This window comes from Artemia sp. Qi Xiang Cuo, chromosome 6 (assembly GCF_049724085.1).
Source record: "Artemia sp. Qi Xiang Cuo chromosome 6, ASM4972408v1, whole genome shotgun sequence".
Taxonomy (NCBI): Eukaryota; Metazoa; Arthropoda; class Branchiopoda; order Anostraca; family Artemiidae; genus Artemia; species Artemia sp. Qi Xiang Cuo.
Genome location: NC_142799.1, coordinates 19,998,063 through 20,016,971, shown reverse-complemented (window position 1 = coordinate 20,016,971; position 18,909 = coordinate 19,998,063). Strand labels below are relative to the sequence as shown.

General features: G+C 37.7%; 1 protein-coding gene across 1 annotated transcript in view; it reads right to left on the bottom strand.

Annotated features, from left to right (window-relative positions):
* Positions 1–18,909, bottom strand: part of Ipk1 (Inositol phosphate kinase 1) — a 334,853-nt gene that overhangs the window by 92,256 nt on the left and 223,688 nt on the right. The window contains exon 4 of the mRNA XM_089090527.1: positions 10,454–10,641. Within this exon, the coding sequence (XP_088946653.1) occupies positions 10,454–10,641 (188 nt within the window). The remainder of the gene's footprint in view (positions 1–10,453; positions 10,642–18,909) is intronic.

Below are 18,909 nucleotides of genomic sequence, written 5' to 3'. Positions count from 1 at the left end.
AGAGGACAACCAGTTTTCCCATGTCCTTTTTTGCCCTCGATCACTCCATAGCCCCTTACGGTATCGAATCAAAATTTTGGGATATTTACTTCATCCAAAATAATAAAAAAGGTCTAATAAGCATACCTCATGGTCGGCAAGGCCCCCTCAGACAGCCCCAGGGGCAGTGGCCATAAATTATGTAAATTACCTTTTGCTTACAAATAGGTTTTAGTAGAGGGGGCGGGCATATTTAGTTGTCTGATTATCTTGGAACTCTTAAGGATCTCTCGCTAGGGATTTCCTAGAGTATCCTAGGGGTATAGTTCTGAAAATGACACGCGTACCTGGGAAAATCAAAAGACGTAAGAAAATCAAAAGACGTTACGTGCACTAAATTTTTCAAAATTAGTTATCTGCAATATTTTAGGAATGGTTCCGGAGTTCCGGGGATTGAGTTGAACCTTCGCGGAGTTCTGAGAAGGGGTGGAGCAAGTAGGCACTCGTAAATCGAAAGACACTACATGTTGTTAGTCTATTAAACTAGCATTTCTGCCATATCCAGGGACCGGTTTTCGGGATGGAAGGGAAACTTTCAGGTAGTGTCGGGAGGAGAGGGGGCAAGGATACTTCAATTTTTGTGTTGGGGAGAGGGAGGGGACTAACAATGTTTCATTTCCGTTTTCAATGTATTCACAGCTAAGTAGCAAGGTAAATCAAAAGATATCATGTGTTGTCAGGTAACCAAAATGACGTGCCTGCAATTTCTTGGGAAGACATTGGGGGATCAAGTTGAAAATTTCAGGGAGTGATGGGAGGGGGCAAAAGTACCTCAAATTTTGGCTAAGGGAGAGGAGGCTGGCCATTTTTGTCTCCAGTTCACCAAACAGTTTTGACAATGTAAGCCCCTGTGAGACTACAATTTATTCATGGTGAAGTAACGATCAAAATCAAGATTTGTCTACCCGGGTTGTCAGAATAAAATAATTGCAATATGTCAGGAACGGCTTGGGAGATCAAATTGGAACTTTCAGGGGGTGCCGGAGGCTCAAGTGAACCTTGAATTGTTATTTGTGGGGAGGTGGAGGAGGTAAATAAAAAGAAACTATATCTATCTTGGTTATTAAAAAAAAAACTCGTTTTAATAAGAAACAAATGAAAAAAATTATTCATTCGAATTGCTGCTCGCCATAGGTTTCATTAATTCATTCATAGCAATTTCTGTTCAGGTTAAGATTGACTTATCAGGTCACTTTGTTTCTACTCCTGTTGGTTTTAATATGGGTCTTTTATTTTCCCTGAAAACTTTTCTTGGAAATAGTTGTTGTTTTTTTCAAATTAATCTGCAAGAAGAAAATGCCATAAACCTTAGGAACTTTTTCAATAAACACCAATGATATCTGGTTATACCATGAAGCTATTTAATTCATTAACTGTTTGAAAAGGACCCAAGACTACGAGATATCCAGACTCCATGCAAATGAGAAAGGAGTTGCTACGTTCAATGTTCCAATGTAAAAAAAAAAAAATACACTGGATTATATCTCTTTCTAACGTCCTTTGAATTATAACTAATTAGGTTTACTTCGAAACTTAAAATAATTTAAAATATAAAACAGCATCATTTATAATAGAGGCAATAATCAAAAGAAAGAAAATGCTCTATTTGAAAAAAAAATGACCGTATTTTTTGGAACTCAACTTTTCCTATTTTGTTCCAAATTTTATCAGGACTCAATTTTTTTCTTACTTCTTAGCATGGGGTGTCGACAGATCCTATAAGTCAGGTATAATCATAATTTTGGAGACCTGGGCATCAAAAATTCGGGACATAAGCCTCGATTTCTGGGTACTTGAATTTCGTCTCAAAGCACATATTTGAAAATCTTAACCAATAATCAAGCAGTTCGTGGTAATGAACTGTTTGTAAGGAGCGACCCGGCTCAATAGTAACCAAAACCCTAAAAAACAAAATTTTGATACCAATAAATAAATCAAAAGAATCGGACGCTTATGCTGATTTCAAATATATAAATTTAGTCTCATCCATCAAAAGTTACGAGCTTGAAAATATTTGCTTTATTAATGAAAAAAGGTGAATATACCCCTAAATGTCATAGAATTTTGATGAATCTTGAATTACACCATCAGATTCAGCGTATCAGAGAACCCTACTGTAGAGGTTTCAAGCTCCTATCTACAAAAATGTGGAATTTTGTATTTTTTGCCACGAGAAAGATCCCGGATACGAGTTTATTTGTTTTTAATATTGTTTTTTTTTTCCTTTTCAGGGGTAATCGTATCGACCCAGTGGTCCTGTAATATCGCGAGAGGGCGTATTCAAACGGAAATCAAAAGTTTTAATGCCCTTTTTAAGTGATCGAAAATTGGAGGGCAAATAGGCCCCCTCCCACGTTCATTTCTTTCCTAAAGTCACCCGATCTAAACTTTGAGATAGTCATTTTTCAGTAACTATATCTTTGAGGATGACTTAATCCCCCAGATTCCCCGGGGGAAGGGCTGCAAGTTGTGAACTTGCCCATTGTTTACATATAGTATTGGTTATTGGGAAGTATAGAGGCGTTTTCAGGGGATTTTTTTCTGGTGAGGAGGGGGTCAAGGGGAGAAGGCTACGTAGGAGGATCTTTCCATGGAGGATGTTTTCATGACGGAAAGGAATTTTAAATGAAGGGGCGCCGGATTTCCCAGTATTGTTTAAAAAACGATCAGAAATTAAATACAAAAAAGAACAAGTTTTTTAACTGAAATTAAGGAACAACATTACAACGTAAAACCAACAGAAAATATTACGTATATGAGGGGGTTTTCCTCTCCTCAATAGCTCGCTCTTACGCTAGGTTTTTTTTTTACTTTTAAAAGAGGTTATTATTCTAATTAAACAGCCTTTGTGATTCAGGAGTCATTCTTCAATAACTGGAATAAAAATCAAACTTAGCTTATTATAAGGTTATTATTAGTTAAGAAAAAGTAAAATTAATATGCAAATTTCGTTTTAATTATTCATGTACTGTGAGCAATCTTGAAAGCCTGCATTAGTTCAAATACGTTTAGAAATCGAATAAAAAAACAAGTTTTTTTTAACTGAAAGTAAGGAGCGACATTAAAACTTAAAACGAACAGAAATTATTCCGTATATGAAAGGGGTTGTCCCCTCCTCAAAGCCCCGCTCTTTACGCTAAAGTTGTTTATTGTTTTAAAAACTAGAGTTGTGAGATAAAGTCAAACTTTAGCGTAAAGAGCGGAGCGCTGAGGAGGGGACAGCCCCTTTCATATACGGAATAATTTCTGTTCATTTTAAGTTTTAATGTCGCTCCTTACTTTCAGTTAAAAAAAGTTAGTTTTTTTATTTAATTAGCATAAGGAATGGTGATAATAAACAGTGAAATACGGTAAGGGGGGGGGGGGGTGGCTATACTAGACGGTATAAGGAGGGACAGAAGGTTAAGAATCCCAGAAATTAAGAAGTAATAACTTGAAATATCGTTTCCAAACAAAAACAAACAAAATAACACAAAAAGAAAGAAATATGTTTTGGCATCAATTTTGGTTGGTAATTAATCAAAACATGCAATTGCCGGGGGGGAAAGTTGCTAACAGGAGAAACTCATTCGGGTAAATAAATGATCGTGATATTGTGTTATTAACCTTTGCTAGCCTATAGCAACAATGCTTTTCTGACTATTATGCCTGTTCTTTCTTGAACAGGCTAAGGGACTGGTTTGTTCTTTCTCTTAACCGGTGGAGAAAGTGCGCAGTTAAAGTTCAATAAAACTTACCATAGTACTTTAGTTCATTCAACTTTATACATCAATTTCTGCCAACAAGAAAGTCAGGAAAAGTTACACTAATATGATGAATTGATTGCTATTAGGTTTTCACTAGAGAAGCAGCATATTCTACATGAATATTGGCAGATTGTAATTACCACAATCTACGCTTAAAATAATGACAACAATCATTTTAAAACACAATAAAAATCCTTTTAACCGGTTTGGAGACCCCTCCCCCCTAAATATAGTCCAGGTAACCCTCTACGCTAGATATTTAAAATTTTTGGCTAAGAATACAGTTTTTGGGCCCCCTCTTCTCTGTAAAATAGTCTGAAGCCTTTTCTCTTTAAAGGGGGGACGTGTTTGCACTTGTGACTAGCCATAAGTCTCGGTGGTCCTCAACTATGGTGGTTAAAACCCTCTTTTGGTACTTGTTAAGAATCCAGTATACTCGCAGGAAACCGCACCGAAATCTCAAAGATGTTTAAGGAAAAACAGGTTTTCGCTGCATAGTGAGGTATTGCTCACTCGGTGACAAAGATTTAAACTTTAGTGATTTAGGGTTGAAGGGGCAAAAAAAAAAGGTACCTAGGTTAGGTTAGGTTACGTATTTAATATATGCTATGCTTTACCCCCACCCACCGAATGTTCAAATATATAGCCAAAATTGGTTTCTAAGCTATTATATTTTCATCCTATTTTGTTTTATTTCATTAGCATTAACAAAACTTCACTTATCGCGTGTTTACTGGATTCTTAACAAGTACCCCTCTTTTCTTTTATCCATATAGCTGCCCTTCTTCCAAAAAAGAGAGAAAATTTTCGCTTTCAATAACTAAAAAATGTAACAATATTCTATGTGCAGAACGAAGCATGTCATTTAAAATCCAATTAGCTGATAATAAATCAATGAATTAAGAAATAAATACGTAAGTTCCTAAAACCACAAAATGCACAAAAAACCGTAACCGATCGAGGGCATTTTTCAAAATAAAATGACATGTGGGCGTTTACGAAACACAAAAAAAAACAACTGAATTAAGGTGTTGTCGCGTATTAAATAGATTAGGTTGCAACAGACTTTCCCAAATTCAGTCGTACAACAAGTGTAATTGAGCAAAGTCACGCGAAAATAGGGGACCCCAGGAGGGGCCCTGAGCTTACCCCTTCCTAATCCCAGAGTTCTAAAACAAAAAAAACGAAATTATGTATTTCCCTGAGAAATTCATACGTTCCGGCGAAAAAAATAACTCCCCTGCACCTCTCGTCTGCAAAAATTGGTACTTGTGTACATAATAATGGTACACACTCGAGATCAAACCGGTTTTATCCGTCTGTATAACTGTAGCTAAGACATTTTGCATGTAGACCCGCTATACTTCATATATACCTAATGTGCATATATAGAGCCTAATTTCGTTTCTAAAGTAATATATTTTCATAATATTTTGGTTTATTTCATTAAGATCAGCCTAACTTCAATTCTCGAGTGTGAACCATTATGTACACAAGTACTCCACAATTTATAATGCGCTCCAATCTATGAGTTTAAAGAAAAATAAGTTTAAAAATCGGCTTAGTTAAATTGGTTAAGTCGATATTTAATCGGCTATATATATCTTAAGAATTAGAAACTTTTTTTTTTTTTATTCCAATATCCACGGCGCCAGGTACTTCAAAGTATCTGATATGCCGCTATTCATTTACCTCTTTCAATGGCTTCGAGGTTTTAAATGTCTATTGAACCTTCTTTTGATGGTCTCAACAGAGGGATTTGCAGGGATAATATCCCCAGGAAGATCATTCCAGATAGAAGTGCAACGCCGGATGAAGCTGCTCCTCAAGTACTCGGTTTTCGGCGTATCCTTTTTTAGATAATTGGACCGAGCTGTGTGCCTTCGTGTCTGCCTTGTCGGCTGGACAAAGGGGGGCACAATTCGAGAGAGCTCGTCTGAGGGAGGTGAATTCATGTACTTGTAGAAAGCAGCCATCGACGCTATATCAAACCTTTCATTTAGAGGCTGGAGTAATTCTAGTGTAGAGGCGCAGCCCGCCCTATTTGCCCAGCAAATAGCAGGCATCCATATTCAGCTATGGGTCTGATGCAAGACTTGTAGAGTGGGATGATCGAGCTTGATGGAAGAAGGTTTTTGCAACGAAGAGTAACTCGAAGCTTTCTTGCGCAGGAGGTTCTCACCCGATCAAGGTGGCTGTTCCCTGAGAGATCGGTGGAGAAATGAATCCCCAGTAGACGAAGCTCGTCGACTCTCTTTACAGCTTCATTTTTGGAGATGAAACTGGGGTTTTCACGTGGCACCTTTGATCGGGTAATTAGAAGCTCCTTTGTTTTCGATGCATTGAAGTTGATCATCCATGCATCAGACCACTTTTCAATTTTCAAAAGATCCATCAGTAGGGAAAGGGAGGCTTGTGTTGGGTCTTCGTGTTTAGGGACAGCTGAGTGTGTCGTCGAATCGTCAGCAAAGTGATGCATAGGGTTTGCGAGGTTGTCTCCCATGTCGTTTATGTAGATAAGGAAGAGCGTAGGTCCCAAGACACTGCCCTGGGGTACCCCTGCTTTCACTGGAAATTCGCGGGAAATAAACCCGCCAAGAACAACCCGCAGTGAACGATCGGAAAGAAAGCTCTCAATCACTTTTAACAGACATCCACGAACACCATACACATAGAGTTTCTGTAGCAGGCCAAGGGGTCACACTCTGTCAAAAGCTTTCGCATTGTCGAAGGATAGCAGCCTGATGCCGTATCCCATTGTCAATAGTTTTATCCACTCCTGATACTGGGCCACTAGGCAGTCTAATGTTGAGCGTTTCCGGCAGAATCCACATTTGCCATTGCCTAGAAGGTCATTTGATTCCAGGTACTGATGAAGTGTTTTATTGGAGACGCTCTCGTAGACTTTGCCAACACAGGAGAGAAGGCTAATAGCCCTGTAGGAGCCCACGCTTGTTGGATCGCCTTCTGGCTTTAGAGTAGGTATAACATGTTCGGACTTCCATGTTCGTGGGAAGGATCCGGAGCAAAAGCACAGCCGGAAAAGCAATGACAAGGGTCCAGCTAGTTCGGCACTGCAGGACTTGAGACAACATTTGGTATGTTGTCAGGACCCATGGCTTTGGTCACATCCAGATGTTGCAGAATGCGAAGGATCTTGGGAGCAGAAAAATTCACGCGTTCCAGGACAGTGTCGGTTAGGTCGGAGAATTTTGACACTTCTCTACCGTCATCGTCTAGATTCGAGAATTCGGCAAAAGCCTTAGCAAGAGCTTCAGCCTTTGTCTGTGGATCTTGTACCACTGTCCCGTTACTCTGGAGCACAGTTCATATAATTATCCAGTAAGCTTATCGCAGATCATTTCTGGTCTTCGTTCTCGGTGCGAACAAAAAGCTCCTCCCACTTCTTTCTGCATTAGTGGTTTAGTGTGTTGACTCAATGAGAAATGGTTACAACGTGCATTATTCGTTATTGCGAAAGCAGAAAAAACTTGTTGAGCCAGCCAAGTGGTTTGCAAGTGTCCCATCTCACAGGTATGACTTAATTTAGATACAAATTATGACTTTATGTATTATTTACATACACTGGACTCAAATGATTAGTCTATGTAGGGTTTTGTAACACAGGAGGCGGGGGTGTGAAGACATTTGTTAAAATAAGGATTTTTTTTCTTCTCAGAACTGGTGGTATAGGTATGACGGTTTCAGGGGCAGATCCAGGATATTTCTATGGGAGGGGGCGCAAAGTAGGTTGATCAGATAAACTTACGTTAGGAGCAAGTTTAATTAATGCAAAATTGCGTTAATTAGGTAAATTACACTACTTTAGACTACTTTACGGGGGTAACCCTCGCCCCCCCCCCTTCTGGATCCGCAACTGGATAGTTTATCATTTTCTTTTCACGTAGTTCCTGTGATATTTGAAAATTCTAGTTACCTGTTTTGGCGGAGAGCCTAGATATGACAAGTTTTTTTTTCAATCACTATTTTTATATGAAATGGGCAGACCTTCTTTGAACTTTAAACAATTAACACCTTTATTTAAAAATATTTGCATTTTGTGAATTTAGATAGCGATTAGTGTTCCTGATTGAGACCAATTCTAGCACTTGGGTTCTAATTATAACAATGCGAAGCACCAAATATCATAATCAAATGTCATCGCTTTATGGCATTGTTCAAATAAAACTTATTTTTTACTTGATTATCGTCGTAAATTTATTCTTTCTCTTTCTTTCCATTCTTAAACCAATGTTATATTTACCTTTTGCATTATTACAGCCCAGTATATATACATTCATATAAATTTATATGCAGTGTTACCGCCATACCAATTATTCTCCTTTCCTTTTTTATTCTTTAATAATAATTTCTGGTCGTTTTGAGTTTGAAGTATTGTAGGCTTCTATTTCTACTGATCTTAAGTTTAATATGGCCTTGACTTTTCTTTTAAAAAAACTTTCTTTTTCGTAAAGTTTTCGTAGTATATATATATATATATATATATATATATATATATATATATATATATATATATATATATATATATATATATATATATATATATATATATATATATATTTATATCGGCGCGTACAAACAGCTCCTCTCATTTGATCTGCCATCAGCGGTCCAATTACCCTGGAACACGTAGTTTGGCAGAAACTTTCTCAAAATGCCTTTGAAACCAACTTGAGACTTCGAAACCTATTTTTAATTCCTAAGAACATCTAATAATAACATTACACTACTAACTACCGATTTTCATGTATGTATTGGAATAAATTAATTTAAAATTAGTTTCTTCAAAATTAGTGTTCCAACGTTGAAGCCAAGTTTCGCGTCCAAGAGAAATCTGACTTGTCTACCCGTGAAAAGATCTGATACCGCCTATGTTTCTATCTGCAAAAACGTTCTCCGGAGCACTCGCACCCCGGTCCGGGTTTTTATAATGGGTGAGATAGGGAATGATCATACTGGATAATTATATGAACTGTGCTCTGGAGAGAAGGAATTGCGGTCAGGAAAGTTAGGAATTCCTTTTTTATGGAAAGGCACCCATGTATACACTTGTTCTACAAATATATGCATTGCCTTCCATCTGAAGAGGTGTCAAGACTTGTTCCGGATAGAATAAAGGCTTTGCGATCAACTCTCCAAGGTACAGCTCGACAGGATTTCTTTGTCCAGGGCACACCCGCCAAGAATACTTGAAGACAAGTTTCGCTCGACGATCCGTCACCATATTGAATTGCCTCCGAGTAGGGGTGATCCCGGAAAATCCTTCTCTTGAGGCGTTCAAGATAAGGAATAATTAAAATCTTAAAACTAATTAGCGTACCAGGACTAGCGGTATATCAAAAGTTGTGACGGAGCCGTGAATCCTGTATAAAAAAAACGTAGTTATTTAGTTTTGGTATTAGCGAGCGCTAAATTAAAACAATAAATGTTGGTCAAAACCCATTCTCAAAATACGCTTGAAACATATGGCATAAAACAGCTTAGAAAGGTTTGGCTTTCCTCTAAAGATTAAGTTGCCCCTGAAAATCAATAGATTGCTAATGTCGAGGGGTGCCCACTATCAGAAATCACGTACACCAGGTAGCGCGTGCCTTGCGTGGCGGAAACTGTATGAAGCGTGACGGAAACTGTAGCAGACGTGGCGGAAACTGTGGGAAGTGTGGCAGAACTGTACGGCGCATGTGGAACTCTGATATGTAGTGGCGGAAAGTGGGCGACGCCTCGGTAAGTGTTTAAATTTTCACAGATGAGGAGCGCTGTCACATGTAAGTAGTTAGTTTCGCTTATTTATCTTCGCGATTTAACGTAGCAGGACTGACGAAATGGGGTACTGTCCTACAAAGTTCATATTTTTGAAAAAAAAATCTAAGTAAGTAGCGGTCTTAAGGCACGAATAGACTGAAGACAGGTCCAAAATGCAAAAAAATACATTTATTTTGATGTTATTGGTACTTTGAAAACCCATGGAACTCTAGCTTAATTGAAGAGTGGTCAAAACAAAGGGGTGCCACCATTTCGACTAACCGTCACAAGCACTAATCGTCATAAAATCTAAAAGGAAAATCCGTCGGAACCACTAACCGTCATAACATCTAAAACAAATTATAAGTTTATATAATAGCAATAAGTATATAATAGTTTAGAACTAACTATTGGGGTGGGGTTAAAGCGTAGCATATATTAACTACGTAACCTAACCTAGGTACCTCCCCCCCTAAACCCCAAAAACCTCAAGTTTTAAAATTTTAGATGTTATGACGGTTAGTGGTTCTGGCGGATTTTTTTTTGTCGATGTTATGACGGATTTTGTAGCGCTTCCGACGGTTAGATGTTGACGATTTCCCCAAACAAATCAGCTCGACCGATTCTTCTGTCATGCTGAATGGACAAAGAAAATCAGCTTTCCCAACAACCCATCATAAAGGGATCAATTTGATGAACGAAGCTTATCGCTGAAATACCCGAAGATCGTTCTCATTTGAACATTAACTATTTTAAAGTTAAAATCTTTCGTAAAACTTTTTCCTTTTCTTGTATTTTCTATACAAGAAAAGGATATTTCTAAGATTTTGATAGAAAAAAAGTATTTGCCCGCCACTACTTTAATACACTAAGAAAATGAGTAAAAAAAACAAAAAAGGGCATACCTTGAGGAACTGGTTTAGACAGAAAGGACATCTTTTATGATTCGGGGTACTTTTAAAACCTTGTTTTGGTTTTATTTCTACACAATAGGTGGGATACAAGGTAATGGATGAGGCACCTTGTAGTAGCGTGCAATCTGGATATCCAGTAACTAAACCTCTTGGGTTTAACCGCTTGTGCAGGCGATTCCCTGAAAAGATAATAGCAGAAATTAAGAAACGAATCCAATTTTACAAAGAAAATTCGGTGCTTTCGCATTATCAGGGCCTCTCTAAAAAGTCAAGTTTGGTCAATGCTAATGAAATAAAATAAATGAGCCTGGATATTTAATAGTTTAGAAACAAACTTGGGCTATATATTTGCACATTAGGGGGAGTTGGTGGGGGCAAAGCATAGCATGCATTAAAGGCGTAACCTAACCTAGGTACCTCCCCCCCCCAAAAAAAAAAAGAACAACACTTTAAATATATTAAAACCACGCTATACAATGTGTGGTGTATTGAATCATCTTGTAAAAACGGGTTTTTCATTGCGTCTTTCCCGTTTGACTGTAGCATCTTTTGTTGGACTTCTTTAGAGGGGCCCTGATAATGCGAAAGTACCGAAAATTCTCAAAAGAAAGAGGCAATAAACGGAAAATAACAAGTAAGAGGCAAGAAAAAAAAAAGTGAACGGTTTGCCGTGTTTTTTTTTTTTTTCTAATTCTTGGTCTGGCACGATAATTCTGTCAGGCATAAAGGATATAAAAACTTTTAATGATCAACAAGTTATGTATGCTGTTAATGTAAAATTCCAAGGACTATTAACCCTGGAATACTGTCGGGTCCTAAAAGTTGCATTAATACTGTCGCTTCGTAAATTTACGACTTTGACTTTTAATGCCTGCAAAAAATCGAGGAGCCGAGGTACCAAATAGTATTTTTAACAGTGCATCGACTACATAGGAAACAATACAAAAATGGAAGAATTAGTCAAAATTTATATCTTGCTGCCACAAGGGATGTACATCTTCGTTCGATGTTCTGCATAGATGGCCCCACCACACTTGTTACAGAAGGTGGTAGTCATTCTACGGAGTTTCAAGGGACTGAGTGAGCATATTTTGCGTTCTCGGTCCTGAGCTGTTGGGCTTCCAGAAAGACTAGCAATTCCTGCGACATCTTCGATGTGTTCACAGAGTGAGCGGCTCAAATTTCCACCTAAGAGACTTTGCTGTACGTGAGGCTGCACTAGCTCTCGGTAGAGTTCCTTCATATAACATTTCCTTGTAGGATGCTTCTCTCCAATCTTTCCGTGGTTGAAGCTGTATACCACATAAGAGTTGATGGAAGTGATGTTTAGGAGCCCATAAAATACACATAAGGACCACCTTCTAGTTTTCTCCGAACAGGACATGACACTACACATTTGGTCGAAGGTATCAACCCCACCTTTAGTCGAGTTGTAGTACTCGATGACTTCTGGTTTTCGACTTGGGTAGGCCAAAGAAGGTCTCTCTTGCATTGTAGACAGTAGAACAACCATTTTGTTTCGTTTTGGTACGTATGAAACCATGGTAAGCTCCTGGTCAAAGCAAAACATTGAACTCCGTTCAGTACACTTTTTGGTCTGGAGAATTTCAGGAGGAATTTCACGTTTGTTCTTTCGAAGCGTTCCAACAATGGTCAGATTGTACGGAGGTTTCAAGAGCTTTTCAGCCATTGGAATGGAAGTGAACTAATTGTCCATAGTTATGTTTCTATTGGAACCCCAAATTGGTCTGCTAAGCTCTCGAACGAAGTAATCGCCTAGAGACAAACCACCTGTTCGAGTTCCTTTACCCAGGTATGGGATAGCATTTATCATGTATTTGGTGCCCACGTCACATATCATTACAATTTTAAATCCATATTTGTTCGGCTTGCTCGGTATATACATTCTAAAGGGGCATCTTCCCCTAAAACCGAGCAATTGCTCATCGATTGCAGTGTTGGCCCCTGGCTTAAAACTACCTTGACAGTTCTTGATGACGCCTTCCCACACCTTTCTTATGGCAGCAAAAGGGTCATTCTGCTTCCTGGAATTCTTCGTTTCTTAATCGTCAAATCGGACGCAATCAATGAGAAAACAGAATCTTTTTTTCGAAATTGTAGCCTTGTAGGAAGAGCCGCTCATATTGACATCAAACATTTCGTCAACAGAGAGATGTCCGTCTTTTAGTGCTGCCGTAAGAATGAACAATCCAAATAAAGCTTTCAGCTCTATCCTATTTGTAGGCTCCTCTGAGGCTCTAGCTGTATCGTAGTTGGCTGCCTTTCTTTCAATCTCTTCATTCGTATGCAACACAATCTCGTCAGACAAAAAGACTTGAAAAGCTGAGAGAGGCGTATCTGCCGCTTTGGCGGCATCACCTACAGGGCCAGCCACACTTCTGATGAGATTTCGACCCAAGGGATTCCCTCTGTTGGTTTTCTGTGGGGGTAAAGCTGACCACCTATGTTCATCTTTTCCTCTGAGCGATCGTTTCAATGGAACGACAATGAGTCGGTCGCCAGGAAGTTCCAAACTTAGTAAGTTCTTTTCACCGCTCTCTTGATCTTCGTCTGAAGACTTAGACTGCATTCGAATATTTGCTCTTGCTTGCCTTCGCACAGATGCCGATGCACTTTGACGACCAGTATTTTCATCAGCATTTGTGTTGGACAGATGGCTATCGTTTTCCTCTTCAGGTACACAATCTTTATCGGAGTCTTCCCTCTTTTCCAAATCCTCCAGATCTTCTCCGATTAGATTGTCTTCAGAGTCACTAAGAGTTAAGATGTTATCCTCTTCGTCGCTTGCATACGAGTTATTCTTGGATTTTTTTTTCTGTAAACTTTCTAGAATCCATCAAAAAGAAAAAAAAAAATCTAAAAGAAAAAAAAAAACGACGAGAAAAAGAGACAAAAACATGTAGTGTCTGTAACGTTTCCGCTCCTGAGGACACATGCACATTCCAACCTAGGCAGATTTTGAAATTAGAATTTTAACAACTTTTGTCACAAGAAAACTGACACAAACCCAAAAAAAAACTGAATATACTAACTCTGATTTTCGCAAAAAAAGTTATACTATTACTGTCGCTTCGTAAAATTTACTACTCACCCTAGTTATCTCGGAAACGACCAGGGATCCGTTCAAGTCTGAACTTGCCCAATAACTGACATCTCGAAAAAGGAACTTACATGAAGTCACGTCTTGTTATGTGATACCATCTACACAGGAATCTCGAAAAACGGTTTGGCGGTCGTAAAATTTACGAAGCGACAGTAGTCCAGGGTTAAATCTAGGATTTTAGTGGTTAATCAAACTGTTGACCGAAGTAAACTGGCAAAATCCCAAAGAAATAAGCGACTTCATATCGAGATTCGCAAAAGTATGTCCCCCAGACCCCAGTTGCCCCACCAGCTGAAATTTAGCTTCTTCAAAAGTCTTGTCAAAAGTAAGATAAGTTTGCATATATATATATATATATATATATATATATATATATATATATATATATATATATGTATATATCTTTAATTAAGTTTGCATTTAATTATATCTTTGCCTTTATGGAACTATATGACTCATTTTTCATTGGCATTTTCACTTGATTTGGGAAAAATCGGCTCTAACTTTGCCCCCCCCCCCCAGGATTTTAACGAAATTATGCCACGAAGAGACAGAGAGAGAGAGAGAGGAATTTCTTGGATACATAGTAAACAAAATACAACTGTGATTTCACACACCAAGGATCTCTTTCAAAAACTACCCGACGACCTCACAGTAAACTTCAGAAAAAAAACTTTCTACCAACCGACTCTACCCACCCCACCCAGAGTTCCTAATACTCATTGAGAGGCTGATTTAGTACAGAAGCAGATGTATAGTTATACATCTATTTCATTCTAATTTCTTCTCAAAATGACAGATTTTCATCTCATATTACGAGATTGCATTAAAATCAATGATTCAATGAGACTGAAATGATGAGTTGAAAAACCACATTAGTAGCTATTTTTATCAAAGATTAAGGTTTTCATCCCAATGGCTTTTAATCACATTAGACTAAAAGCTGTTCAAAGATAACGCATTTGCAAAAGAAGAGTAATTAAAGAGTATTGAATGAAACAACAATCAGAAAGAAGCGACGATCACCAGGACCTCTGATCATGTTAACTTTAAGTAGGCTAACTTCTGTAGTTTATGTAAAGTTACTGCGGTAAATAGTTTTTATGTATTAAAACCTGTTATATCTTGTTTGGTGCAAATTTATATTCTGAATTTGAAAATAAAATCTAAATTTTCATGCTGCTCCTTACTTTCAGTTGAAAAAACTTGTTTTATTTATTTAGTTATATCCTAGAACCAAAGTAAAAGTATTGGGAAAACCTATTTTTTTTATAAACCAAAAAAAAACTATAGTAAATCCACTAAAACGCTATACTACTACTACTAACAGCTCACCACAGCACCAAGCCACCTGAGGTCAACACAGCTATGCACGCTGCTCCTCCATCCCAATCTATTCAAAGCTTCCTCTTTACACCCTCTCAGAAAGTTCCCATTTCTTTTAAATCTTTCTTTATGACATCCTCCCGCCCCAGCCGAGGACGACCTGCGTTCCGTTAGTCCTATAAGGTTGGCCAAAAAGGACAATCTTCGGTAATCTGTCATCCTTCATCCATAGAACGTGTTCTAGCCGTCCCAATCTTTCTTTCATTATAGCCCTAGAAAGTGAGGTGGAACCACATTTTCGGTCGAGTCTACTATTTGAAATGCGGTCAGTCAGCCGGATACCCAGAACAATCCGTAGGCAATTCCTCTGGAAAACATCTAGCACAGAAATCCTATTTATTTTATTCTTTTTTTTATTTTTTTTAGAAAGGTACAAAAAATAAAGGTTTCAAAGCGAACAAACCGTAGAATATCATGTCAATTATGGATCTTGTTGTTACACTGCATTGGCTTGGCCAATGCAGCGTAAAGCAGTGCAGTGCAGTGTAATGGCTAATGCAGTGCAGTGAAGTGCAATGGTTAATGCAGTGCAGTGCAGTCCAATGCAGTGCAGTGCAATGGCTAAAAGATTTTAAAACTGTCTCCTTTACGTTTCATATGCAAACCAGGGTATGCAGAAGTTACAGATACACGTAGTTCTTGACAATGTGAGAAAAAAGAAAGAAAAAACAATTTAAAAATACAACATTTTATCTGGATCTTATATCTTACCAACAATCTTATGTGGAAGATCATTTACAGGGTCGGAATCAGATCAAAACTACGTCAGTGAGGACGTGACGTATTTCAGGTAGGAAAGTTCGCTACGCAGGGAGGGAATACAAAGAGCCAAATACGACAATTAAATTCTAAATAAAAAAACAACTGTTTACAAACCAAATTGCATGGAAATTGTGCACAAAACCAAAAACTTTTTGCGTGAAATCAAAAAGTGCATAAACATCTGATTGGATAAAAACTAAATTGGATTGAACCAGCGCCAATAAAATTTGCAATAGTTCGGATTTGCTTTGTGATGTAAAGGTCAGTATTAACCAATTATGATAAGCTAATTTATGGAAAATAATTATATTTTGGCTACTTTCGAAGGAAAAGGTAGCCTACTTTTATTACTTCATATTTATGATTCGATGTGGAAGGTTTAAAGCATGAGATGAGATCGAGCACAAACACTAGTAAAACTCAAACACCAAAATACCATTGCTAATTTTTTGAGGCAAGAATTTGAAGGAAAAGGAAGGATCAATTAAGGAACTTGTTCATGCAATATAGGCTTATATTAATTTTCGGCGAAAATTCGTGTGTTTGTAATCGATTGTTGGGGTTGTTGTTTGGGGTTTGATCCCGGGCGCAGAAATTTTAAGGGGGCACAAAACTTCAAATAAATAATCTAACGGCTGTAACCATTTTGTAATTTGTAAATATTATTTTTACTGAAATAAAGTAGAGGGTACAGATAATAAATGAAAATAATTAATATTTAATTAAGAATTTCAATAATAAATTAAAAATAAAGTATAAATTAATTCATAAATTGAAAATAATTTTGTTAATAAATGAAAATTTTGTGGGAGACAGGGGGGGGGGAGCACGAATAAATATTTTGCCCTGGGCGCAAAAGAGGCCAAAACTGCCATTGTGTATCACTTATCTTGCTATTGGTAGGGGGTTATTCGCCTGCAGCAAATTGCCTGCTTTGAAAAAATAGAATCAAAATAATATATTTACGCTTTGTCAAAATGCAATTATAAAACAAACACAGCATTGTAACACAGCAAAATAAATATTTTGTTTATAATATATAATAATATAAACAGATAACTCACAAGTCAATAAAATAACTCTAAAATAGAAATATACAGGATGAACCAAATTAAAGTAAATATAAAAAATATATAGGGAGTGAAAAAAACGTCTTATAGGGAGTGAACCAACCCAGTAGCCTGATCAAATCTACCTAAAAAACTAAGTTTGTGCTTAGTTTTCTAGCCCAAAGTGGTGAGGTATGATGACCCTGAACAGCACGCGGTACTTGTCGGTTATTGGAAACCCATTCAAGAATTACGTTGAGGTTACATCTTAGAAAACCCGTTTCAGAGCTACAAAAACAAGAGACGGATGATACTATAGGCCTACATTGGACTTAGACAGAATGCATTGGACTTGTATAATTTGGGCTATATATTTGTATATAATGAGGGGGGTTAGGTTAGGTTTCCATAATTTTGTTTCCAAAGTATTATTTTATCATCATGTTTTTCTATGATTTCATTAGGATTAACCTAACTTCACTTCTTGGGTGTGTTTCCAATAGCCGACAAGTACCAAACATGCATTGTGAATGCTTTAAATGAATTATCACAGCAATTCCTTAATATTTCTTTCTCCTTGTCAGATTTCCAAATAGCTCATGGTAACAAACTGTAAGTAGGGAGCGACCCGGTTCAATAGTAACCGAAACTCTAAGAAACTGAATTTTGATACCCATAGATACATAAAAAGAATTGGATTTTTATGCTGATTTCAAATATATAAATTTCATCAAGTTTAGTCTTACCCATCAAAAGTTACGAGCCTGAAAAAATTTGCCCATTTTCGAAAAAAAAGGGGGAAACACTATCTCTGTGGAAACAAGTTTTTCAACTGAAAGTAATGAGTAGCATTAAAAATCAAAACGAACAGAAATTATTACGTATATGAGGGGGGTTTGTACCCTCCTCAATACCTCGCTCTTTACGATAAAGTATTTTTTTAATAACTTCAAAAGAGCTATTTATTCTAATTAAACGGCCTTTGTGATTCAGGGGTCGTTCTTAAAGAATTGGAACAAAATTTGAACTTTAGCGTAAAGAACGAGGTGTTGACGAGGGGGCGAACCCCGTATAGTATCGAAATGAGGAATTTCACCCCCTCGTCAATACCTCGTTCTTTACGCTAAGTTCAAATTTTGTTAAATAATGGCCAATATAAGTAATTGTTTGTGTTATTTTCCGCCCAAATCTTAGCATTTAATTTTACCTTAAAAAGCTTCATAACTATGATTTTTATGTGATAATAAACCAAAGATATTGTATGTCTTCGGCTTGTGGTTGTTATTAAATAAAAAAAAGAAGTTTTTTCCAACTGAAAGTAAGGAATCAAGGAGGCACACTTGTGCCTCTATAAAGAGGCGACCCACCACAATGTTAAGCGATTTCAGGTCCTAGAGGTCGCAGAGAGACGGCGGTAATTGCATTTTGTAGCCCAAGCTCAAACTAAGAAACTTGCAAAATTTCATCCTCCTCCGACTTTATCTTCATGGGGTAAACTGGGCCGGAAGTTTGGACCCTCCCACCACAGCCCCCTTTAACGTTGTCCGATTGGGCTGAAATTTAGAGGTTAAGCTTTCCTAGGGCCCGGGAGCTTATCCTCGAAATTTCAGCTCAATCCGATCACTCCTTCCCTGTTTTCAAAAAACCAAACATAGCCACTTAAAATTCATCTCTTTTTTTTTTTCTTAGCCACGCCTACAGGCCACAGTTGGCAACGGATCCGGTTGAATGAGGACTCATTCGAAGCAGAATTCGACCTGTTAGGGCCTTTTGATATTTTCAGACCGAAAAAATTATCCCCCGAATTTACATTTACGAAAAACCTCGTTTTCCTATATTAGCCCATGTTAATTTTTCCCTCCACAACCCCCCTTTAACGTTGTCTGATCGGGCTGAAATTTAGAGGATAAGCTTTCCTGGGGCCTGGGAGCTTATCGTCGAAATTTCAGCTCAATCTGATCACTCCTTCCCTGTTTTCCAAAAACCACATATCAAGATTTTTGGGAATTTGCTTGCGTCGAAAATACCTTCTATTTGCTAAACAACAATTACTATTGTGTTTGTATAGTCCAGCGGCTGAGATTCAGACTTTCAGGCGGAAAACTCGGGTTCGATTCACCATCAGA